Source organism: Oncorhynchus mykiss, chromosome 21, assembly GCF_057628025.1.
Source record: "Oncorhynchus mykiss isolate SJ-2025 chromosome 21, ASM5762802v1, whole genome shotgun sequence".
Taxonomy (NCBI): Eukaryota; Metazoa; Chordata; class Actinopteri; order Salmoniformes; family Salmonidae; genus Oncorhynchus; species Oncorhynchus mykiss.
This window is the reverse complement of record NC_143042.1, coordinates 20031329-20056239: the sequence shown is the minus strand read 5'-3', so window position 1 is coordinate 20056239 and position 24911 is coordinate 20031329. Positions and strand designations below refer to the sequence as shown.

At 46.2% G+C, this 24911-nt stretch overlaps 1 protein-coding gene and 1 pseudogene across 2 annotated transcripts; one reads left to right on the top strand and one right to left on the bottom strand.

The window, feature by feature from the left end:
• Positions 1-4633: 4633 nt before the first annotated feature.
• On the top strand, positions 4634-8620 carry LOC110500201 (transmembrane protein 229A-like). The gene has a single exon (XM_021577410.3). The coding sequence runs from the start codon at positions 7204-7206 to the stop codon at positions 8224-8226; it is 1023 nt and encodes a 340-aa protein (XP_021433085.1). The 5' UTR covers positions 4634-7203; the 3' UTR covers positions 8227-8620.
• A 12248-nt stretch (positions 8621-20868) lies between these two features.
• Positions 20869-24306, bottom strand: LOC110501056 (hyaluronidase PH-20-like; annotated as a pseudogene). The gene is made up of 5 exons (XR_016490430.1): positions 24016-24306; positions 23707-23873; positions 23102-23489; positions 22676-22894; positions 20869-20957 (listed from the first exon to the last, which is right to left on the bottom strand). The product of XR_016490430.1 is annotated as a hyaluronidase PH-20-like (transcript).
• Between the last annotated feature and the right edge of the window lie 605 nt (positions 24307-24911).

Sequence of the window (24911 nt, the reverse complement as noted above, 5' to 3'; positions counted from 1 at the left end):
TATCCCATTGTAACGCATCTGACCCGCATCACCTGTCAATGATGCCCAGAATGCACTATGAATAAACAAAAATAGAGGATGTTCCATTAATCTACCTCGCTTCCCTTTCTTCCTTACTGACATGCCTTCAACGATCTGAGAGGACTGGATAAGTGTCAACAAGATGGTGGACACACCCTCTGACCTATCAAGAGGCTAGGCTAGTAGCATACCTCCTACTCTTCAGGGGGAGTGACACAGTGCAGTGCACAGGAATATAGGGGATGTTAGGGTGGTAGGGAATCAGAATGCAGAGACAGACTCAGCCCACAATAAGTCTGTCTCAGTGTCTTTGACCTCTGGGGTGACCTCTGGGGTAAGCATCTAACAGTCCTGTCCTCCAGTCATGCTCTGCCTGACTAGACAAAGGGAAAAAGAAAGAGACTGCGGACAGAGAAAGGAGAGAGGGCAGAGGGCTAGCTAACTGGAGGGAGATAGGGGGAGATGGAGAGGGCACAAGGCTAATTAGTGGTAGACAGATAGAGAGCAGAGGCATAGTGCTAATTGCCTGACAAGGACCATTCTGGCATGATCAAGTATTCAGTGGGAGAGAGAGAGGGTGTGGAGGGGGAAGGAGAAGAAGAGAGGAAGGTAAAGTGAGAAGGGGGTGAAGCAGTGTGTTGTTTTTCTGAGAGGAGGGGGAGGATGGAGAAGTTGAAGGATGAGGCAGTGTAAGAGTTGTGTTTCAGTGAGGAGGGGGTAAAGTGAGGAGTGGGTGAGGAGGGGTGAGGCAGTGTAAGAGCTGTGTTTCAGTTAGGAGGGGGTAAAGTGAGGAGTGGGTGAAGAGGGGTGAGGCAGTGTAAGAGCTGTGTTTCAGTTAGGAGGGGGTAAAGTGAGGAGTGGGTGAAGAGGGGTGAGGCAGTGTAAGAGTTGTGTTTCAGTTAGGAGGGGGTGAGGTGAGGAGGGGTGAGGCAGTGTAAGAGCTGTGTTTCAGTTAGGAGGGGGTAAAGTGAGGAGTGGGTGAGGAGGGGTGAGGCAGTGTAAGAGCTGTGTTTCAGTTAGGAGGGGGTAAAGTGAGGAGTGGGTGAGGAGGGGTGAGGCAGTGTAAGAGTTGTGTTTCAGTTAGGAGGGGGTAAAGTGAGGAGTGGGTGAAGAGGGGTGAGGCAGTGTAAGAGCTGTGTTTCAGTTAAGAGGGGGTAAAGTGAGGAGTGGGTGAGGAGGGGTGAGGCAGTGTAAGAGTTGTGTTTCAGTTAGGAGGGGGTAAAGTGAGGAGTGGGTGAAGAGGGGTGGTGGGAAAAGTACCCAATTTTCATACTTCAGTAAAAGTAAAGATACCTTAATAGAAAATGACTCAAGTAAAAGTAAAAGCCACCCAGTAATATCTACTTTGAGTAAAAGTCTAAAAGCATTTGGTTTAAAATATACTTAAGTATCAAAAGTAAAAGTATAAATAATTTAGAATTCCTTATATTAAGCAAACCAGATAGCACCATTTTCTTTGTCTTTTTTTTTATCTACAGTATGGGTTAGCCAGGGGCACACTCCAACATTCAGACATGATTTACAAACGAAGCCTGTGTGTTTAGTGAGTCCGCCAGATCAGAGGCAGTAGGGATGACCAGGGATGTTCTGTTGATAAGTGCGTAGATTGGACCCTTTTCCTGTCCTGCTCGGCATTCAAAATGTAACTAGTACTTTCATGTGTCAAGGTAAATGTAAAAAGTACTATATTTTCTTAAAGAAGGTATTGAAGCAAAAGTAAAAGTAGTCAAAAATATAAATAGTAAAGTATGGATACCCCCAAAAATTACTTAAGTAGTACGTTAAAGTATTTTCACTGGTTAGGAGGGGTGAGGCAGGGTTACTGCAGAGTGTTGTGTTACTGTGACCTGGCCCACTAAGCCCCCAGAAGGTATGCAGAATTCCTAACGAGGGCCTCCCGGGTGGCGCAGTGGTCTAAGGCACTGCATCGCAGTGCTAGCTGTGCCACCAGAGACTCTGGGTTCGAGCCCAGGCGCTGTCGCAGCCGGCCGCGACCGGGAGGTCCATGGGGCGACGCACAATTGGCCTAGCGTCGTCCGGCCGGTAGGGATATCCTTGTCTCATCGCGCACTAGCGACTCCTGTGGCGGGCTGGGCGCAGTGCATGCTGACCAGGTCGCTAGGTGCACGGTGTTTCCTCCGACACATTGGTGCGACTGGCTTCCGGGTTGGATGCGCGCTGTGTTAAGAAGCAGTGAGGCTTGGTTGGGTTGTATTTCGTAGGACGCATGGCTCTCGACCTTCGTCTCTCCCGAGCCCGTATGGGAGTTGTAGCAACAGTAACTACTAACAATTGGATACCACGAAATTGGGGAGAAAAACGGGGTAAAAAAAGAAAAAAAGAAAGAAAGAATTCCTAATGAGCTCTGAACTGTAAACAATACTTGACATCCACACCCTGGGATTCTGTTGCTTCCTATCAGGAGTTAGTTATATTCTCTAATAGGAAGCGCCCACCCCCTTGCTCTCACCACACACACATACCTCCCTCAACCTTTCCCCTCTGTGCCTGAGGGACAAATCTAGGCGCTCGGCTAGACCAATGAATAACAGCTCAAATTGGAGGAAATGGGATCTAAAATTACATTTCAGAGAGTCTCATTGACAGTGCATGCCTGAGACCTGATTAGATTCATATTAAGACTCAATAGCCTGTAGGGACATCAGAAATATTAGTCAAGCATCACGTAGCAATATAACATCTGCCCTTTTATCAGGTTATAGAGACAGAGAGGCAGAGAAAATGTAATGGGAATGTGGTTACAATATTAAGCACCTAATATGTATATACATCCTAATATATCTGCAGTCAAAAAGATTCACTGTTGTGAAAAAATGGAAGAAGGCAGGTGGAATTAGCCTTTTTTCCCCAGCACACACTGACTCATTTTTTATGACAGAGCTGTAGAGAAGACAGGGCCCTGCCCAGGCCACAATATGTTACACCGACGCCACCTACTGGTCACAGTAGATAAGGCAGATTCCCCATTGATACAATAATAGTGACAGTGTGTGTGTGTGTGTGTGTGTGTGTGTGTGTGTGTGTGTGTGTGTGTGTGTGTGTGTGTGTGTGTGTGTGTGTGTGTAATCTCTGTAGCCCACAGTATCACATATACCAATTTGTTTCCTCTGAGTGTCCACACTGTTTAATCCCAGCTACCTCTTTCATAAACCAACCATCTTGTGTCTGTCTGTTTCCTATCAGGCAGTGCCAACTAAACCCACAGAGGCCAACTAGCCCCCTCGTCTGCACTCCAGCCACTGAACCACTCACTCTCAACTACATGATGACACTCCAGCAAGTCAACCCAACCAGAACATCCTCACCTTATTAGGGGGCAGAAGGTATTCAACACTAACTCATCAGCACCATACGGTGGTCAAACAGACACATTGCAGTTAAACTGGACTTATTTGCCCACTTTCGACAAGCCAGACTTCAAGCCCTATTCCGATTCCACCCCCTTCTCCCTGAAGTGTGCACTCATTCACCCCAGTGATGGGCAGTACTTTTGTTACGCGTATTTGAAATATGCATTTCAATAACTTCCGAGTATTTAGTCATTTGTATTACACTGGGCTGAACTACACTCCAATGTATTTTGCAACAAGACATCTTCCAGAGCTGTAATTTCTATTTTCAAACTACAAAATACTTTTCGATACCATTTTATAATTGTGGTTCACATTTTGTGCCCCCCTTTCACCCTGCATTGGTATCAGAAGTCTGATGGCACTATGGTGGGATAAGAGTGTCTGCTAAATGAACTAAATATATACTCAACATAAATATATATTACTGAGTTACAGTTCATAATAGGGAAATCTGTCACTTGAAATACATTTATTAGGCCCTAATTTATGGATTTCACATGACTGGGAATACAGATATGCATCTGTTGGTCACAGATACATTTTTAAAAAAGGCAGGGGCGGGGGTCAGAAAACCAGTCAGTATCTGGTGTGACCACCATTTGCCTCATGTAGTGCGACACATCTCTTTCGCATAGAGTTGATCAGGCTGTTGATTGTGGCCTGTGGAATGTTGTCCCACTCCTCTTCAATGGCTGTGTGAAGTTTCTGGATATTGGTGGGAACTGGAACATGCTGCCATACAAGTCGATCCAGAGCATCCCAAACATGCTCAATGGGTGACATGTCTGGTGAGTATGCAAGCCATGGAAGAACTGAGGCCTTTTCAACTTTCAGGAATTGTGTACAGATCCTTGCGACATGGGGCTGTGTATTATCATGCTGAAACATGAGGTGATGGCGGGGGATGAATGGCACGACAATGGGCCTCAGGATCTCATCATTCAAATTACCATCGGTAAATGCAATTGTGTTCATTGTCCGTAGCTTATGCCTGCCCATACTATAACCCCAACGCCATCATGGGGCACTCTATTCACAACGTTGACATCAGCAAACCGCTCGCGCACACGACACCATACACATGGCCTGCGGTTGTCAGGCCATTAGGACGTAAAGCCAAATTCTATAGAACGACGTTTGAGGTGGCTTATGGTAGGGAAATGAATATGAATTACACTCTCCTTCAAAACTTGAGACATCTGTAGCATTATGTTGTGTGACAAAACTGCACATTTTAGAGTGGCCTTTTATTTTCCCCAGCACGAAGTGCAACTGTGTATCGATCATGCCGTTTAATCAGCTTCTCAATATGCCACACTTGTCAGGTGGATGGATTATCTTGGCAAAGGAGAAATGCAAAAAGAGGGATGTAAACTAATTTGTGCACAAAATTTGAGAGAAATAAGCTTTTTGTGCATATGGAACATTTCTGGGATCTTTTTTGGGGGAGGGATTTTCGCATTTATATTTTTGTTCAGTGTAAATGTATTGTATATGTAAAACTTTACATTTGCAAAGCATTTGGAGTATTATTCTAATGAGTTCCGGGCCAAAACAAGGCCAATAATAATATACAGTGTGCTTTTGCAGGTCATTTTAGTTCATTTTCACATATACGTTTACATTTTGGCAATTTAGCAGACGCTCTTATACAGAGTGACTTACAGTCAGTGCATTCAACTAAGGGAAATAAACAAGTCATAGCATGTAAAACATTTCTGTAGTCATTACTGAGAAGGTTGTTGCTGTTCAGGCCGGCTACTTACAAATATATTTCTGTATTTTAAAATACAAAATACATGTATATAACTAAATACATTTAAAAATACAAGTATTTTGTGGTTCCATTTGATATGTTGATGTTTATGGTATTTTGTCATTTTTGCCCATTCCCGATTCACCCCAGGCATAAGCCTAAATACCCAATTGCTCTCCCGGAGGAGGGTTGGCCAATGTGCAGTCGCAAAGTCTGCCATATGTCTTACAACAATCTGATACTTTTAAATCCCTGAGGGGGAGTGAGTGAGTACAGGTTTCCGGGCGAAAGGGGAGAATGTGAATTGGGCTACAAGTCTGGACTGTTGAGATGTAAACTAGGTAGACAGACTGTGCAGTTGAAGGACATGTTTGTCACGCTAGTCTATACAAAAGGATACGTTTGACAAATAACATTGCCGCTGCAGATGAGAGTCTGCATTTTATACTGTCAAAGCATCCTTAACATCTGATCCAAGACACCTGTGTGTCCTTTGTGCCAGTGGGTGTTTATATCACAGTAATATCACATTATAAGCAGTATGCTGTTTATACCTCAGTAATAGCAGGCTATAGGTCCCAGAGAGAGACATTGGAACACACTGAGTGAGTTAACATAACTCATGGAGCAGAGGATTGTGGGAAACATAGTTACCTAGGAAACTGAGAGATCCTACACATGCCACTGTCCCAAAATACTGTCTGGGACCAAACTGCAGTAGCCTAGGTTATTCTATCTTTCTAGGTCAGGATTTGTATAGTGGTACATTAGGCTACAGACAGATTTACAGTAGGTTATATTAATTAGGGCATTATGCAGGGCCTACAGACATACAGGCCTAGGGCTTGACCACATTGCTCAATTATGTTTATCAAAAGTATTCAAATGATCAATTCATAATAAGGCCTATGGGCTAGCAGGTCATTATAAATCGATGACAGATGTTTGTTCGACATTTCAGATGGCCACATGACCGTTAATAAACCAGTGGGATGTTACGTCACTACTCACTACTGTATAGTTTAGTAGCGTCATATGTGGACCTTGCGTTTTTCTGTGCTATCACGCCCCCTCCGACGCGCTCAATTATTCTCTTCTGGCTGCCCACAGAGAGGAAAAGGCGAAGCGAGAGTGTTTACTCCGCCCAAAATCAGCCCATGAAAGTAAGTGAGAAATGTTTGGATGGCTGTCAATGAGTGTGAAATTTGGTCAACAGAAAATTGAATTGGTAATTTGCTACATGAGGCTTATTTGGTCTAATATACGTTTTTCTAATGGTTAAGTTGTTGTTACAAATGCACTGATATAAGTGGACACACGTGGCATTTCGGCAACTTTGAAAATAAAAAACACTTTATCGCAGAGTTTCAAAACCCAGACGCGGAATGCGTGCGAAACAGATCAAGAAGACCAGACTGGGGTTTGAGAAGTCAATGCCAGAAGTGAAAATGTTTCTTTAGTTGTTCATTTTCTGAAGAAATCTAAAGGCGCAACCTAGAATCAAGCCAATGTCTTTAAGTAACTGAACATGTTATTACTCCAACCTTGTGAAAGTGGCAAACTGACACATTTGAATTTTCATCAAAAACTCTATATCGAAGGAGTGCCTTTGATTTGCACATGTCCAGTTCAGCGCGAAACGATCAATTGACCAGATGACATATTTCTGAGTTTAGCTAGCCAACGTCACCACGACATTACCTGCAAGCATGATCTGAAATTTCTATTGGAGAAGCAGTTTCTTCCGATCTTCATACTTGCAGGCTTACTGTCTTTGACTTTTGTCTAAACCCCCTCTCGTTGGCTAGAATGGTCCCACCTGATCTTGCCTCCTCCCACCTGCCTTCCATCTTTGAGGACATGTATTTCCATTGTTAAAGCGGTCACTCGACTATCTTATCAATATAATAGAAAATCTTTGCTGTGGATCAGGCGCTGTCAGGTGCAAAGCTGCTAATGACACTGCCGCAGCTCCGTTAAAAGTACAGAATGTGCCACGAACGAAGAACAAGAGCTGCTTTCTGATTCTCTCCGAGGAGAGAGAGCTCAACCATGGCCAGCTGGCGGAGAGAGAGCCCGCGGATCCGGGCAGGACAGGGAGGTAGCAGCCTGAGAGCAGCGAGGAAGCCCCGGCAGAAAGATCCATCCAGCGAGGTAGGGGACGCGGGCGAATCAATGACAGAGCTGCCACAATTGTTACGGCTTTATTTCTATGGAATGCACGGTGTCACTTTGGATATTCTCCTGTCGTCGGCACAGGGGCTTTTGGCTGACAGCGACCCCAAACTGTTCGGCTTTTCCTCCCCGTACCTCTGCATCATGCACTCGGTGACCCATTTCTTGCTGGAAAAAATATATTCGCAAAAGAAGTGCTTTCAAGGACGCCCAGTAGTTTTTCACCTTGTTTTCTATCCCTCTGTGTACATCGGGTTGCAGATCCTGATTGGGAATATTAACACGCTGACCGAGCACGTTAGAATAGTCTCTGCCACTCATCTCGTAGTTCACTACCTACTGGCCCTGTACTTCACCCAAGTTTTCCACAAGGGGCTTGCGCGGCTGCGCTACCACTGCCCCGGGAAACGGACCATGTCTACCCCAGCAGAGCGCACCCTGGAGTCGCTGCCTAATAACGGTCTACCCGATGTTGTGCGATTCCTCTTCTTTGGAATGCATGGCTTTCTGGACGAGATCATTTTTACCTCGATATTCAACCTTGTGGAGAATTTGGACCGGACCATGAGCGGCCACACGTCCCTGTGGTCCTTCCTGATGTACGGGAGCTGCAGCTTCGTGGTAGAAAAACTCTACCTTCATTTACGCTTCAGACGGGGTTGGAGCACCTGGAGGCGGCTCCCCATCTATATCTGCTTCATCTACACCTGGGAGTTCTGTTGGGGGCTGGCGCTGCGGCAGTACGGCGCATGCTCATGGGATTATTCCCACTATCCATTCAACTTCATGGGCCTGATCACGCTCCTCTACCTGCCCGGATGGGTCTGCATCAGTCTCTACCAGGATATTCTGTCCAACGTTCTGCTGCGCGTGGTGGTGTGTGCCAAAGACGAGGAGTGAGGGCACTCAGGGCAGGGCGCTGGCATCAACGTCTGTCCTGTGTCCAGGAAAGACAACTGTATTATAGGCCTAGGCCACAATTGATTTAGGGACTATTGATACTAATACAAATAAAGAAGATGACATTTAAGCTGATCAATTGTGTACCCGCACTTTGTAAAAAAGAATGTGTATTTCCCCAGTGGAAATGTGGTATTGATGTAGCTGTTTAGACAGCCTCTTTTTATCAGTGATTCTAACGAATAGCCTATCAATTTGTTACAGGTAGCCTAAACACACAGGCATGCCTTGCCTGCCATGTGATGACACATAGACATGCCTTCTGCTGTGATGACAACTGCTATTTCTTACTTTGATGCAGATGAAACAATAATATTTTACATTTTACACTTCATTTGCTTGCTCATGATTTTAGAGCTGTGAATTATTTCAACTATATTGACGAAATCAGCCATATGCATGGCAGGCACCATTTGACTTGTTTGGTCTCTTCAATCCCAGAGCATGCTTTGAGCTAATTTCTGCATGGCTGCATATGGACATTCATGATCACTTAATTGCTTAAATCTTATTTTCTTTAAAAAAAATGCATGACATTTGGAAATAAAATGGGTTCTAAAAAAGTTCAAAATGTATGTAGCAGGAGATAGAACGAACGGGTCGTGGACCGAATTAATTTCACTGTGAATAGTTTTCTGAACCAAACCTTAACCTTACTGTGTTGGAGTGCCTTTCTGAGCAAACCTACAGACAGCTGGACTACAGACAAACTGAACTACACTGTGGGCCAGTTTCCCCCTAGTCGTGGCTGACCTAAAAAAGGAAGCTCAATGGGGAATTGAAAGTGCTTTTTAGTCTACAACTATAGGCTTAATCTGGGTCATGTAAACAGACAATGTGTGCCAGTCAGACAGACCCTGAGGATCAGATTTAACCTTCTCCCTTCTTTACATAGGGACATCTCCCAAACATGAACTACACTGTGGGCCAAGGTTCCCCCTAATCCTGGCTGAACTAAAAAAAACAAAGCTCAACGGGGAATCTCCAGCCCCAGGCTTGTTTACCTAACTTTTATAAAGCAGCGACGAACGCGTCAGCGTTTTATGGTTTACACTCGACAGGTTCATCTGGATTGGGCAATATCAGGAGTCAGCAGACCTGGGTTCAAATACTACTTGAAATCTTTCAAGCACTTTCACTGTTTGTTTTCACCTGCCTGGAGTGCCAGATAGATGGGTTTTGGGGTTTGAATGTTTGTGACTATTGAATTGGTTCCACACCAGGAAAGCTCAAGCAAGCCTAGCAAAAAAAAGGTATTTGAAATGATTTGAAAATAGTATTTGAATCCAGGTCTGGGAGCCAGGTGTGGAGCATGTATAGTATAAGTACTTGGGATCAACCTCCATCTATCCTTTGTCCTTTGGCATTGATCTTTCTGCCTGTTTTATTTCCTTGTTTGCACTTGTACCACACGGTAAAGTCTCATGTTCTCTCTGAGGGACCAAACACATACAGTATGTGTGAATACCTGGCACTGTGACTTCACTAGCATCCTGTTCCAACATTATACTCTTTCCGTTTTATACTCTCTCCGTTTGGAAACGTATAGTTTTAGCTCTACTGATTTTATGATTCTCTAGCATGTTTTTAACGCATTTTACTGGCTGCTGTCGTCAGTCCTGGGGATTCCGTGAAACTAAGGTTTGAGGTAACTGAAAGCTGGTACTGATGAGTAATACTAGTGCAGGGAAAAATATCTTATAACATGATGTTATTGAAATATTTCAACTTTTACACATGTTGATTTTTGTCAGATGATTATGAATATGTCATGCCGTGAGAGTTTCCCTTGCCTCCGCAAACAAACAATACCTTCCACTCTTCTGGAGACTGACACTGGACTGATTGAAATAACAAGATTATTTTCCTTGTGGTTTGTAATTTCAAAATGGTGGGCTTTTGTTGTGGACGATGCAAAAGAAGGATACACATGGGCCAACAGTTACTGCCTCAGTGATGATGAATAGGACCAGGAGTTTCTTTCCTGGTTACAGTGCCTTGCAAAAGTATTCACCCCCCTTGGCATTTTCCTATTTTGTTGCATTACAACCTGTTATTTAAATGAATTTTTATTTGGATTTCATGTAATGGAGATTCACAAAATAGTCCAAATTGGTGAAGTGAAATGAAAAAAATGACTTGTTTCAAAAAAACAGAAAGGTGGTGTGTGCATATGTATTCACCCCCTTCGCTATGAAGCCCCTAAATAAGATCTGGTGCAACCAATTACCTTCAGAAGTCACATAATTAGTTAAATAAAGTCCACCTGTGTGCAATCTGTCACATGATCTGTCACATGATCTGTTATAGGATTTCAGTATATACAGTGCCTTGCGAAAGTATTCGGCCCCCTTGAACTTTGCGACCTTTTGCCACATTTCAGGCTTCAAACATAAAGATATAAAACTGTATTTTTTTTTTTTTGTGAAGAATCAACAACAAGTGGGACACAATCATGAAGTGGAACGACATTTATTGGATATTTCAAACTTTTTTAACAAATCAAAACTGAAAAATTGGGCGTGCAAAATTATTCAGCCCCTTTACTTTCAGTGCAGCAAACTCTCTCCAGAAGTTCAGTGAGGATCTCTGAATGATCCAATGTTGACCTAAATGACTAATGATGATAAATACAATCCACCTGTGTGTAATCAAATCTCCGTATAAATGCACCTGCACTGTGATAGCCTCAGAGGTCCGTCAAAAGCGCAGAGAGCATCATGAAGAACAAGGAACACACCAGGCAGGTCCGAGATACTGTTGTGAAGAAGTTTAAAGCCGGATTTGGATACAAAAATATTTCCCAAGCTTCAAACATCCCAAGGAGCACTGTGCAAGCGATAATATTGAAATGGAAGGAGTATCAGACCACTGCAAATCTACCAAGACCTGGCCGTCCCTCTAAACTTTCAGCTCATACAAGGAGAAGACTGATCAGAGATGCAGCCAAGAGGCCCATAATCACTCTGGATGAACTGCAGAGATCTACAGCTGAGGTGGGAGACTCTGTCCATAGGACAACAATCAGTCGTATATTGCACAAATCTGGCCTTTATGGAAGAGTGGCAAGAAGAAAGCCATTTCTTAAAGATATCCATAAAAAGTGTTGTTTAAAGTTTGCCACAAGCCACCTGGGAGACACACCAAACATGTGGAAGAAGGTGCTCTGGTCAGATGAAACCAAAATTGAACTTTTTGGCAACAATGCAAAACGTTATGTTTGGCGTAAAAGCAACACAGCTGAACACACCATCCCCACTGTCAAACATGGTGGTGGCAGCATTATGGTTTGGGCCTGCTTTTCTTCAGCAGGGACAGGGAAGATGGTTCAAATTGATGGGAAGATGGATGGAGCCAAATACAGGACCATTCTGGAAGAAAACCTGATGGAGTCTGCAAAAGACCTGAGACTGGGACGGAGATTTGTCTTCCAACAAGACAATGATCCAAAACATAAAGCAAAATCTACAATGGAATGGTTCAAAAATAAACATATCCAGGTGTTAGAATGGCCAAGTCAAAGTCCAGACCTGAATCCAATCGAGAATCTGTGGAAAGAACTGAAAACTGCTGTTCACAAATGCTCTCCATCCAACCTCACTGAGCTTGAGCTGTTTTGCAAGGAGGAATGGGAAAAAATGTCAGTCTCTCGATGTGCAAAACTGATAGAGACATACCCCAAGCGACTTACAGCTGTAATCGCAGCAAAAGGTGGCGCTACAAAGTATTAACTTAAGGGGGCTGAATAATTTTGCACGCCCAATTTTTCAGTTTTTGATTTGTTAAAAAAGTTAGAAATATCCAATAAATGTCGTTCCACTTCATGATTGTGTCCCACTTGTTGTTGATTCTTCACAAAAAAATACAGTTTTATATCTTTATGTTTGAAGCCTGAAATGTGGCAAAAGGTCGCAAAGTTCAAGGGGGCCGAATACTTTCGCAAGTCACTGTATACACCTGTTCTGAAAGGCCCCAGAGTCTGCAACACCACCAAGCAAGCGGCACCATGAAGACCAAGGAGCTGTCCAAACAGGTCAGGGAAAATGTTGTGGAGAAGTACAGATCAGTGTTGGGTTTTAAATAAATATCTGAAACTTTGAACATCCCAGGGAGCACTATTAAATATATTATTAATAAAATGGAAAGAATATGGCACCACAACAAACCTGCCAAGAGAGGGCTGCCCACCAAAGCTCACAGATCAGACAAGAAGGGCATTAATCAGAGAGGCAACAAAGAGATCAAAGATAACCCTGAAGGAGCAGCAAAGCTCCACAGTGGAGATTGAAGTATCTGTCCATAGGATCACTTTAAGCCGTACACTTCACAGAGCTGGGCTTTACGGAAGAGTGGCCAGAAAAAATGCCATTGCTTGAAGAAAAAAATAAGCAAACACGTTTGGTGTTTGCCAAAAGGCATGTGGGAGACTCCCCAAACATATGGAAGAAGGTACTCTTGTCAGATAAGACAAAAATTGAGCTTTTTGGCCATCAAGGAAAACGCTATGTCTGGTGCAAGCCCAACACCTCTCATCACCCCGAGAACACTATCCCCATAGTGAAGCATGGTGGTGGCAGCATCATGCTGTGGGGGTGTTTTTCATCGGCAGGGACTGGGAAACTGGTCAGAATTGAAGGAATGATGGATGGCGCTAAATACAGGGAAATTCTTGATACCTGTTTCAGTCTTCCAGAGATTTGAGACTGGGGCAGAGGTTCACCTTCCAGCAGGACAACGACCCTAAGCATAATGCTAAAGCAACACTCAAGTTGTTTAAGGGGAAACATTTAAATGTATTGGAATGGCCTAGTCAAAGCCCAGACCTCAATCCAATTGAGAAATTTGTGGTATGACTTAAAGATTGCTGTACACCAGCGGAACCCATCCAACTTGAAGGTGCTGGAGCAGTTTTGCCTTGAAGAACGGGCAAAAATCCCAGTTGCTAAATGTGCCACGCTTATAGAGACATACCCCAAGAGACTTGCAGCTGTAATTGCTGCAAATGGTGCCTCTACCAAATATTGACTCTGGGTGTCATGTATTGTCATGTTGTGTCTTTCTGTCCTTTCCTTTCACCCTGTCTCCCTCTGCTGGTCGTATTAGGTTACCTTTTCTCCCCCGCTTTCCCCCAGCTGTTCCTTGTCTCCTCCTGACTACCTCGTCACCCCTTTTCCCACCTGTTCCCTTTTTCCCTCTGATTAGTCCCCTATATCTCTCTCTGTTTTTGTTCCTGTCCTTGTCGGATTCTTGTTTGTTGTGTTTCATGCCTGAACCAGACTATCGTCATGTTTGCTGTAACCTTGTCCTGTCCTGTCGGAATCTGCCGGTCTATCTGAGCCTACCTATGTTTGGTTATTAAAGAAGCTCTGTTTAAGTTAGTTCGCTTTTGGGTCCTCATTCACTCACCGTAACAGAAGAATCCGACCAAGAATGGACCCAGCGACTTCGGATCCTCTCCACTCAGCCGTCGAGATCCAGGGAGCGATGCTAGGCAGACACGAGCAGGAATTGTCTGCTGCTCGACATGCCGTTGAGACCCTGGCCACCCAAGTCTCCAACCTCACAGAACAGGTTCACCATCTCCGCCTCGATCCACCGGCCACTTCCAGGGCTTTCGAATCTCCGGAGCCCAGAATCAATAACCCGCCGTGTTACTCTGGGGAGCCCACTGAATGCCGCTCGTTCCTCACCCAGTGTGATATTGTGTTTTCTCTCCAGCCCAACACTTACGCCAGGAGCACTGCTCGTGTCGCCTACGTCATATCTCTCCTTACTGGACGGGCTCGTGAGTGGGGCACGGCAATCTGGGAGGCAAGGGCTGAGTGTACTAACCAGTATCAGGACTTTAAGGAGGAGATGATACGGGTTTTTGATCGATCTGTTTTTGGGGAGGAGGCTTCCAGGGCCCTGTCTTCCCTATGTCAAGGCAATCGATCCATAACAGACTACTCTATTGAGTTTCGCACTCTTGCTGCCTCCAGTGGCTGGAACGAGCCGGCTTTGCTCGCTCGTCTTCTGGAGGGTCTCCGCGCAGAAGTAAAGGATGAGATTCTCTCCCGGGAGGTTCCTTCCAGCGTGGATTCCTTGATTGAACTCGCTATTCGCATTGAGCGACGGGTTGATCTTCGTCACCGAGCTCGTGGAAAGGAGCTCGCGTTCTCCGTTGCCCCCCTCTCCGCATCACTACCATCTTCCTCTGCCGGCTCGGGAGCTGAGCCTATGCAGCTGGGAGGTATCCGCATCTCGACTAAGGAGAGGGAACGGAGAATCACCGACCGCCTCTGTCTCTATTGCGGTTCTGCTGGTCATTTTGTCACTTCATGTCCAGTAAAAGCCAGAGCTCATCAGTAAGCGGAGGGCTACTGGTGAGCGCTACTACTCCTGTCTCTCCTTCAAGATCCTGCACTACCTTGTCGGTCCATCTACGCTGGACCGGTTCGTCAGCTTCCTGCAGTGCCTTAATAGACTCTGGGGCGGAGGGCTGTTTTATGGACGAGACCTGGGCTCGGGAACATGACATTCCTCTCAGACAGTTAAGGGAGTCCACGGCCTTGTTCGCCCTGGATGGTAGTCCTCTCCCCAGGATTCAGCGTGAGACGCTACCTTTAACCCTCACTGTTTCTGGTAATCATAGCGAAACCATTTCTTTTTTAATTTTTCGTTCACCTTTTACACCTGTTGTTTTGGGCCATCCCTGGCTAGTTTGTCATAATCCTTCCATTAATTGGTCTAGTAATTCTATCCTCTCCTGGAACGTCTCTTGTCATGTGAAATGTTTAATGTCTGCTATCCCTCCTGTTTCCTCTGTCTCTTCTTCACAGGAGGAGCCTGGTGATTTGACAGGGGTGCCGGAGGAATATCACGATCTGCGCACGGTGTTCAGTCGGTCCAGGGCCACCTCTCTTCCTCCACACCGGTCGTATGATTGTAGTATTGATCTCCTTCCGGGAACCACTCCCCCCCGGGGTAGACTATACTCTCTGTCGGCTCCCGAACGTAAGGCTCTCGAGGATTATTTGTCTGTAGCTCTTGACGCCGGTACCATAGTCCCCTCCTCCTCTCCCGCCGGAGCGGGGTTTTTTTTTGTCAAGAAGAAGGACGGGTCCCTGCGCCCCTGCATAGATTATCGAGGGCTGAATGACATAACAGTGAAGAATCGTTATCCGCTTCCTCTTATGTCTTCAGCCTTCGAGATCCTGCAGGGAGCCAGGTTTTTCACTAAGTTGGACCTTCGTAACGCTTACCATCTCGTGCGCATCAGGGAGGGGGACGAGTGGAAGACGGCGTTTAACACTCCGTTAGGGCACTTTGAATACCGGGTTCTTCCTTTCGGCCTCGCTAACGCTCCAGCTGTCTTTCAGGCATTAGTCAATGATGTCCTGAGAGACATGCTGAACATCTTTGTTTTCGTTTACCTTGACGATATCCTGATTTTTTTCACCGTCACTCCAGATTCATGTTCAGCACGTTCGACGTGTCCTCCAGCGCCTTTTAGAGAATTGTCTTTTTGTGAAGGCTGAGAAGTGCACTTTTCATGCCTCCTCCGTCACATTTCTCGGTTCTGTTATTTCCGCTGAAGGCATTAAGATGGATCCCGCTAAGGTCCAAGCTGTCATTGATTGGCCCGCCCCTAAGTCACGCGTCGAGCTGCAGCGCTTTCTCGGCTTCGCGAACTTCTATCGTCGTTTCATCCGTAATTTCGGTCAGGTGGCAGCTCCTCTCACAGCCCTTACTTCTGTCAAGACGTGCTTTAAGTGGTCCGTTTCCGCCCAGGGAGCTTTTGATCTCCTCAAGAATCGTTTTACATCCGCTCCTATCCTTGTTACACCTGACGCCTCTAGACAGTTCGTTGTCGAGGTTGACGCGTCAGAGGTGGGCGTGGGAGCCATTCTTTCTCAGCGCTCCCTCTCTGACGACAAGGTCCACCCATGCGCGTATTTTTCTCATCGCCTGTCGCCGTCGGAACGTAACTATGATGTGGGAAACCGCGAACTGCTCGCCATCCGGTTAGCCCTAGGCGAATGGCGACAGTGGTTGGAGGGGGCGACCGTTCCTTTTGTCGTTTGGACTGACCATAGGAACCTTGAGTACATCCGTTCTGCCAAACGACTTAATGCGCGTCAGGCGCGTTGGGCGCTGTTTTTCGCTCGTTTCGAGTTCGTGATTTCTTATCGTCCGGGCTCTAAGAACACCAAGCCTGATGCTTTATCTCGTCTCTTCAGTTCTTCAGTAGCCTCCACTGACCCCGAGGGGATTCTCCCTGAGGGGCGTGTTGTCGGGTTGACTGTCTGGGGAATTGAGAGGCAGGTAAAGCAAGCGCTCACTCACACTCCGTCGCCGCGCGCTTGTCCTAGGAACCTTCTTTTCGTTCCCGTTCCTACTCGTCTGGCCGTTCTTCAGTGGGCTCACTCTGCCAAGTTAGCCGGCCACCCTGGCGTTCGGGGTACGCTTGCTTCCATTCGCCAGCGTTTTTGGTGGCCCACCCGGGAGCATGACACGCGTCGTTTCGTGGCTGCTTGTTCGGTCTGCGCGCAGACTAAGTCCGGTAACTCCCCTCCTGCCGGCCGTCTCAGGCCGCTTCCCATTCCCTCTCGACCGTGGTCTCACATCGCCTTAGATTTTGTCACCGGACTGCCTTCGTCAGCGGGGAAGACTGTTATTCTTACGGTTGTCGATAGGTTCTCTAAGGCGGCTCATTTCATTCCCCTTGCTAAGCTTCCTTCTGCTAAAGAGACGGCACAAATCATCATCGAGAATGTTTTCAGAATTCATGGCCTTCCGTCAGACGTCGTTTCGGACAGAGGTCCGCAATTCACGTCTCAATTTTGGAGGGAGTTTTGCCGTTTGATTGGGGCTTCCGTCAGTCTCTCTTCCGGCTTTCACCCCCAGTCTAACGGTCAAGCAGAACGGGCCAATCAGACTATTGGTCGCATCTTACGCAGTCTTTCTTTTCGCAACCCTGCGTCTTGGTCAGAACAGCTCCCCTGGGCAGAATACGCCCACAACTCGCTCCCTTCGTCTGCGACCGGGCTATCTCCTTTTCAGAGTAGCCTCGGGTACCAGCCTCCGCTGTTCTCATCTCAGTTCGCCGAGTCCAGCGTCCCCTCCGCTCAGGCTTTTGTCCAACGTTGCGAGCGCACCTGGAAGAGGGTCAGGTCTGCACTTTGCCGTTATAGGACGCAGACTGTGAGGGCTGCTAATAAGCGTAGAACTAAGAGTCCTAGATATTGTCGCGGTCAGAGAGTTTGGCTCTCCACTCAGAACCTTCCCCTTAAGACGGCTTCTCGCAAGTTGACCCCGCGGTTCATTGGTCCGTTCCGTATTTCTCGGGTCATTAATCCTGTCGCAGTTCGACTTCTTCTTCCGCGATACCTTCGTCGCGTCCACCCGGTCTTCCATGTCTCCTGTATCAAGCCCGTTCTTCGCGCCCCCGCTCGTCTTCCCCCCCCCCCCCCCCATCCTTGTCGAGGGCGCACCCATCTACAGGGTCCGCAGGATTTTGGACATGCGTCCTCGGGGCCGTGGTCACCAGTACCTCGTAGATTGGGAGGGGTACGGTCCTGAGGAGAGGAGTTGGGTTCCCTCTCGGGACGTGCTGGACCGTGCGCTGATCGAGGATTTCCTCCGTTGCCGCCAGGTTTCCTCCTCGAGTGCGCCAGGAGGCGCTCGGTGAGTGGGGGGGTACTGTCATGTATTGTCATGTTGTGTCTTTCTGTCCTTTCCTTTCACCCTGTCTCCCTCTGCTGGTCGTATTAGGTTACCTTTTCTCCCCCGCTTTCCCCCAGCTGTTCCTTGTCTCCTCCTGACTACCTCGTCACCCCTTTTCCCACCTGTTCCCTTTTTCCCTCTGATTAGTCCCCTATATCTCTCTCTGTTTTTGTTCCTGTCCTTGTCGGATTCTTGTTTGTTGTGTTTCATGCCTGAACCAGACTATCGTCATGTTTGCTGTAACCTTGTCCTGTCCTGTCGGAATCTGCCGGTCTATCTGAGCCTACCTATGTTTGGTTATTAAAGAAGCTCTGTTTAAGTTAGTTCGCTTTTGGGTCCTCATTCACTCACCGTAACACTGGGGGGTGAATAGTTATGCACGCTCAAGTTTTCAGTTTTTTTGTCTTATTTCTTGTCTGTTTCACAATAAAAATTATTTTGCATCTTCAAAGTAGTAGGCATGTTGTATAAATCAAATGATACAACCTCTCCAAAAATCGATTCCAGGTTGTAAGGCAACAGAAAAGGAAAAATGCCTAGGGGGTGAATACTTTCACAAGGCACTGTATGTGGTTGGGGAGAACCTTCTGTCCCTGGTAAAGTTGTGATCTTAATCATCATTTTTCTTTTAAAAATTGATGTTTGGAAATCATTGACCAACTGTATTTAATAATACAGAACAATCATGTACTATATAGCTCACAATGAGTAAGTAAAATCATGTTTATTTTAGGTTATAAATGAGGAAAGACTCAAATATTCTTGCTACAGTATGTCCATGGTGGAATTGAATTGAATCAATCACTGTATGGATATTGTGTAGCCTGCATACTGTACATTACTTATAACTACATTAAATCTCCATGTTGAACCACTAAGGTTGTCCCAGTTCATGTTGTCTTGATTGACATCGTGCTCTCACTAAATTGCTTGTATTTACAGGTTGTCTGTGCTTCTCTCAGATCAGCTTCCTAGGAAAGTTGAACAATGTCGTAAACCAACTGAAAATGTCTGACCTTTACAGGAAACCGCACCTCAATTATATAAAGTCAACACTGCTCTGCGACTGGATCAAGAGATACTAAATTACTCTTATCTGTGCCTGGTGTCAGATTGATTCGGCATGAGGCAGAGATGATGAGTCTGGTTTTTCCACCTCTGCACTGTTTGTTTGTGTGTGTGTGTGTGTGTGTGTGTGTGTGTTTAGGCTAGGTTACCCGTGGAAAGTTGTCAAGGAGACCATTCAGTGAGGTTGGAGGGGGTTAGAGGGGTAAGAAGAGCTGGATTGTTACTGTAGGGACCTGTTATTTATGTTCCCATATATCTGATACCCAGAGACACAGCACCACCAGCCAATCTGATTGGCCATAAACATCTAGGGACAACACTGGCTTATCTAATTGGCCAGATGACTCCCATCATTCACTTCTCCTTCTGGACTCATTATCTCCCCGCTGACTTCCTCTATTTGTTACAACAGTAGAACACTGATACTAACACAGCATTTAGTGTTGATGTTAACTGCTTCACTCCTGGCTCTCTGAGGTATCACTTCTCTATTTCCAGTTATAACACCTGCACACGCTCATACTCTTAATAGGGTTGTGGGCCTAACTTCAGAAGTCTGGCTAAAATTCAAGGTAATTCTCTACAGAGTAAAGCAGGCTAACGCTTAAATGCCAAATGTCTACAGTAATCTACTTGAATGCTTAATAAGGCTTTGGGCTCTACCGTGGTCCTCCCCCCCCTTCCCCTCGAGTTTCAAGAAGGGGTGAAGACGGTCTCCGAAAGCAAGACAGGAGTCATCCACACACACAAGGTTTATTATTATTAGGGCAGGGTAAGGAAAACTTCATATTACACTTTTGCCCATTTACTTTCATTACAGTCATTCACAATGAGTGGAGAATAAACTATTAGCACCTCTGGTCAATGTCAATTAATAAAATATTTATAATAACAGGTCTAATAGGTGCCTGTCTTCACAACATCAACACTGTGAGGATCAGTAGTGCGATAGACAACCATATACACTCCAATGATATACAAATAACTACAGGAAAACTGTTGTCACAGGTAAACCATCTCTACTTGCAATCAACTCTTCTTTGTTCCTGTCACAGCATGTCAATGTCTTTAGGCTATTTCCTGTTGAATGGAATCAGTAGACGTATGGAGCTTCATCATTACTGCAGTGTGAACCTTATTAAGGCACAGAGAAAACAGTGACCTGAAACACCCAGGCTGTACAGTACTGCATGGCATACACTGTAGTTTGTCCTTATGTGCCATCAACATATCACCCGAAACCATCATCTGCATGAGCCGTTCAAGTACTTACCTCTGATTATTATTACAGTATTATTATGAAGGTCAAACCAGAGACTTGTGCCACCTTGTTGTGTATGTCACACAGGACAGTCCAGTTGATCCATCCATCAGTGTTTTTTTTTTTTTTTTTTTTTCAAGTTCTCTTTTAATGGTCGATTGTTCCATATCAGCGATCACTTTATTCAGTGTCTTAGTTTTGTCAGACAGACCCTGATGCTTCAGTCTAAACGCCAGTGCTTTAGACAGGTGTATGGGCAGCTTGGGGGAACATGTCCATCCTGCATAGCATTGACAGGTGAAACTCCTGGAGAAGAGAGTCAGGTCAGCCAGACTGGGAGTCCCAGGGACCATGTACGTGCCCCTGGCCCGCAGGATACGGAAGTTCCCTGAAGACAGGTGGAGGTAGTGGTCCGACTCGTAGTGCTTCCGTACGCAGCGGCCATTCCCCTGGCACAGGAAGTTGCCGTCTCGTTGTTGACGTAGGGGTTGAGCGTGGTGGTGAGGTACAAGGAAAGAGCTTCACAAGACGCCCGTGGAGAGGGAGAGGGAGAGCGAGAGAAAGTAGGAGGAAATGATAACACTTCATGTTTATGTGTAGGGCTGAGATATGCCTAGTGAGCCTCACAGGATGCCTGTGGGAAGGGAGGGTGGAGGGAGGGAACAATACATCAAAGAAAGTTGGAGTGGATTCATATGTGCTGGAGTAGTATTCTATTTATGGTCATATTCTATTCATGGTAATATTCTATTCATGGTGAGAATACTTTTGTTTCTGCTTTTGAATAGTTTTGTTTCTTAAAACAATATTATGTGTCTCAAATGGCACCCTAAAAATGTCAGTGGTATTTTGCGTTCAGTGTGATTGGGGAGTATCACCTTGAGTGTGTATGTGTGTCGGAAGCCTTGTTTATACCTGGCTCTAGCATGCGGCCTTTGTTCTGATCTTGTCTACATTCTGATTTTGCCCACATTTTCAGAACTATGTGAGGCTTTGGTATTAACATGTATTAACATGTGACTCATATCCGTCCATTGTGTCCACACTGTGAACAGATTTCCTGGTCCCTCCTGGTTTCCTGGTCCCTCCCTGTATGCATATTTATTTATTTAATTTTATTGATGCCATAAGTTAAGGTGCCACCTGTCAATGATTTTAGAAGGTAGGGTAAGGATGATTTAAACGGCTTCACTGTCCAGATCCATGTGCACTTGTAAGGAGGAGGTGAGGGCATTCGGAGTGTGGTGTCAGGAAAACAACCTCTCACACAACGTCAACAAAACACAGGAGATGATTGTGGACTTCAGGAAACAGCAGAGGGAGCACTCCCCCCTATCCACATCGACGGAACAGCAGTGAAGAAGCTGGACAGTTTTGAGTTCCTCGGCATACACATCACAGACAAACTGAAATGGTCCACCCACACAGACAGTGTGGTAAAGAAGGTGCAACAGCGCCTCTTCAACCTCAGGAGGCTGAAGAAATTTGGCTTGTCACCTAAAAACTTTTAGAGATGCACAATTGAGAGCATCTTGTCAGGCTGTATCACTGCCTGGTACGACAACTGAACCGTCCACAACCGCAATGCTCTCCAGAGGGTGGTGCGGTCTGCACAACGCATCACAGGGGCAAACTACCTGCCCTCCAGGACACCTACAGCACCCGATGTCACAGGAAGGCCAATAAGATCATCAAGGACAACAACCACACGAGCCACTGCGTGTTCACCCCGCTACAATCAAGAAGGCGAGGTCAGTACAGGTGCATCAAAGCTGGGATCGAGAGACTGAAAAACAGCTTCTATCTCAAGGCCATCAGACTGTTAAACAGCCATCACTAACACAGGCTGCTGCCTACATACAGACTCAAAATCATTGTCCACTTTAATAAATGGATCACTAGTCACATTAATAATGCCACTTTAAAAATGTTTACATATCTTGCATTACTCCTCATATGTATATACTATATTCTATACCATCTATTGCATTTTGTCTATGCCGCTCGGTTATCACTCATCCATATATTTATATGTACATATTCTTATTCCATCCTTTTACTTAGATTTGCGTGTATTAGGTAGTTGTTGTGGAATTGTTAGATATTACTGTACTGTTGGAACTAGAAGCCCAAGCATTTTGCTACACTCGCATTAACATCTGCTAACCTTGTGTATGTGACCAATACAATTTGATTTGAGGTGGTGAGGAAGATCTGATCACAATGCATCTTTTGATTGTCTACATATAGTACACCTGTCTGAAAATGTGGGCACCATCAGGATGTGGACAAGATCAGGACAAAGGATCCATGTTAGAACCAGGTATAAACAGGGCTAGAGTATCACCTAACCTTGTCATCGTAGTTGGCACTGGCCCCCCACAGAATGGCTCCTGAGGCCTCCACAGCAGCACTCTCCCTTGATGGTCCCAGATCGCCCTGGAGACCATCACACAGTTAACGCAGAGAAGGGTTAGGGAGGGGCTTGGCGGGCAGGGCAGACAACCTCAGCGCCTCCTGGACTCAGTTCCTTACCATCAGGGTTGCGCTATGCCTGTCCCTTAGAGACGCCTAAAAGAAGCACAACAACCCCATGGGAGTTAGTCTCTCTCACCTTACCTACAAACTAGGAAGCACTAGACTTTTAGTATAGCCTGCCAGGCTACACAGGAGATGGCTAAACCAAAACACATCTGGCTACCAGACTAGGGGTAGATGTTAGATTATGAATTAGTCATATCCTGCCCCACCCCACCCCCCCAAAACAACATCCTTTACCTGCAGGTATATAGATGGGTATAGTGCAGAACTAGCCTCCCACAGCCAGAGCAGCTCATCGTTCTGCCCCATCACCTCCTTGGTACATCTCCCTGTGTATCCTGGCTCCATCCATCCATGGTTATAACAGTTGGGGAACAGGTAGAATCCCCACTGGTAGTTGGGCCTGAGCCGGCTACCCAAGGACAGAGTCTCTGCCATGTAGCTGCGGGTTTCTGCCTGGAACTGCTTCTTGGCTGTAGCCGTGGCCCGCCATGCTGTGAGGGAGCGGTCCCTCTGGCGGGCATGGGTCACTGAAAGGGTTCTGTAGATCCACTTGGAGCCCCAGTTCCTGGCCCACAGGGGGCGCCAGTCCTCCCAGTCGATCACAGCCAGGACACCGGCTGTCCTGGAGGGAGGTGGAGCAGTAAAGTTATACCCTTATTATGCACTGATCTAAGGTCAGTTTTGTGTCCCCAAGTCTCCCTCAATGGTTAAGGTTAATGTTTGAACATGGTGGACTAAACATTGATCTGCAGTAGAGTAGCAGTTGTAGTTGCCCCATAGTGTTGACCTGATGGTTAATCATTAAGGTTAGGATTTTGGTGCTGATTTTAGATCAGTACTTGGAGGGGATATAGTAGTCAATGTCAGCGCGGGCTTTGGCCAAGCTGGCCCTAAGGTTTCCTCTCTGGGGGATGCCTCCGTAGAACTGCTGCCTGGATAGCAGATTCACTTGGGGGTAGAGGCCCAGTCGGTCAGTATAGAACAGAGACAGGAACTGACCTGGCACTTAAAAGCAGGGAGGAAGGAAACACAGTAACGTTCTCACAATAAATCCCTGTTAGAACATTGAAGTATATGATTGTTTTAGGGTCATTCATTTTCTAACATGTTACCATTTATCCAAGAGGAATATATGTATTGTTTCTTACCTTGGCAGGTGTGGCCACACCTCTGTAGGGGGAGGTGTACAGGGAGATATTGTACCTGTTACACACTAGGTCTGGGATGTTCTGGGTCACTATGAAGGGCTCACAGTCAAACAGAGGGGGAGCAGTGTGGTGGAGAGGATGGGGAGAGGTTTGGGGTGGACGAGGAGTGGAGGTTTTGGGTAAGGGACGGGTGGAAGAGGGAAGAGGAGCGATTGTTGTTTTGGGAAGATAAGGGACAGTAGTTCTGGAGAGAGGAGGGGTGGAGAACTGAGAGAAAGGAGGGGTGGTCATTTTGGGACGTGGATGGGAAGTTTTGGGGAAGGGACTGGTGGAATGGGGAGAGGAGAAGGAAGAGAAGAGGAGGTTTTGGGTAAGGGAGGGTTGGTAGTTTTGGGGAGATGAGGGAGGGTGGTTTTGGGGAGGGTTGGAGTGTTTTGGAAGGGGACTGGTTGTGTCGTGGAGAAGGGAAGGGGATGTTTTGGGGAGACGAGCGCGGTAGGTTTTGGGTAGGGGAGGCGAGGTATTGGGGACAGGAAGAGAGAAGGTTTTGGGGAATGGAGGTGATGTAAGAGAGAGGAGCAGGCGAGGAATGAGAGACAGGAGGGACAATGGTTTTGGGGAGACGCGGACGGGAAATTTGGGTGAAGGGACTGGTCATATAGAGAGAAGGAGGAAGGGAAGTTTTGGGGAGATGAGGGCGGGAGGGGTTTTGGGGGAGGCGTGTGGCATGGGGAAGTTGAAGGCGCAAAGTTTTGTATAAGGTACAGTAGCATGGGAGGTTTTGGGAAGAGGAGGAACAGTGGTTTTGGAGAGGAGTGGAGAGGACTGAGAGAGAGGAAGGGTTAAGGTGGTAAAGGAAATTTGATTTTGGGGCTGGGAGAATGTGGATGTTTTGG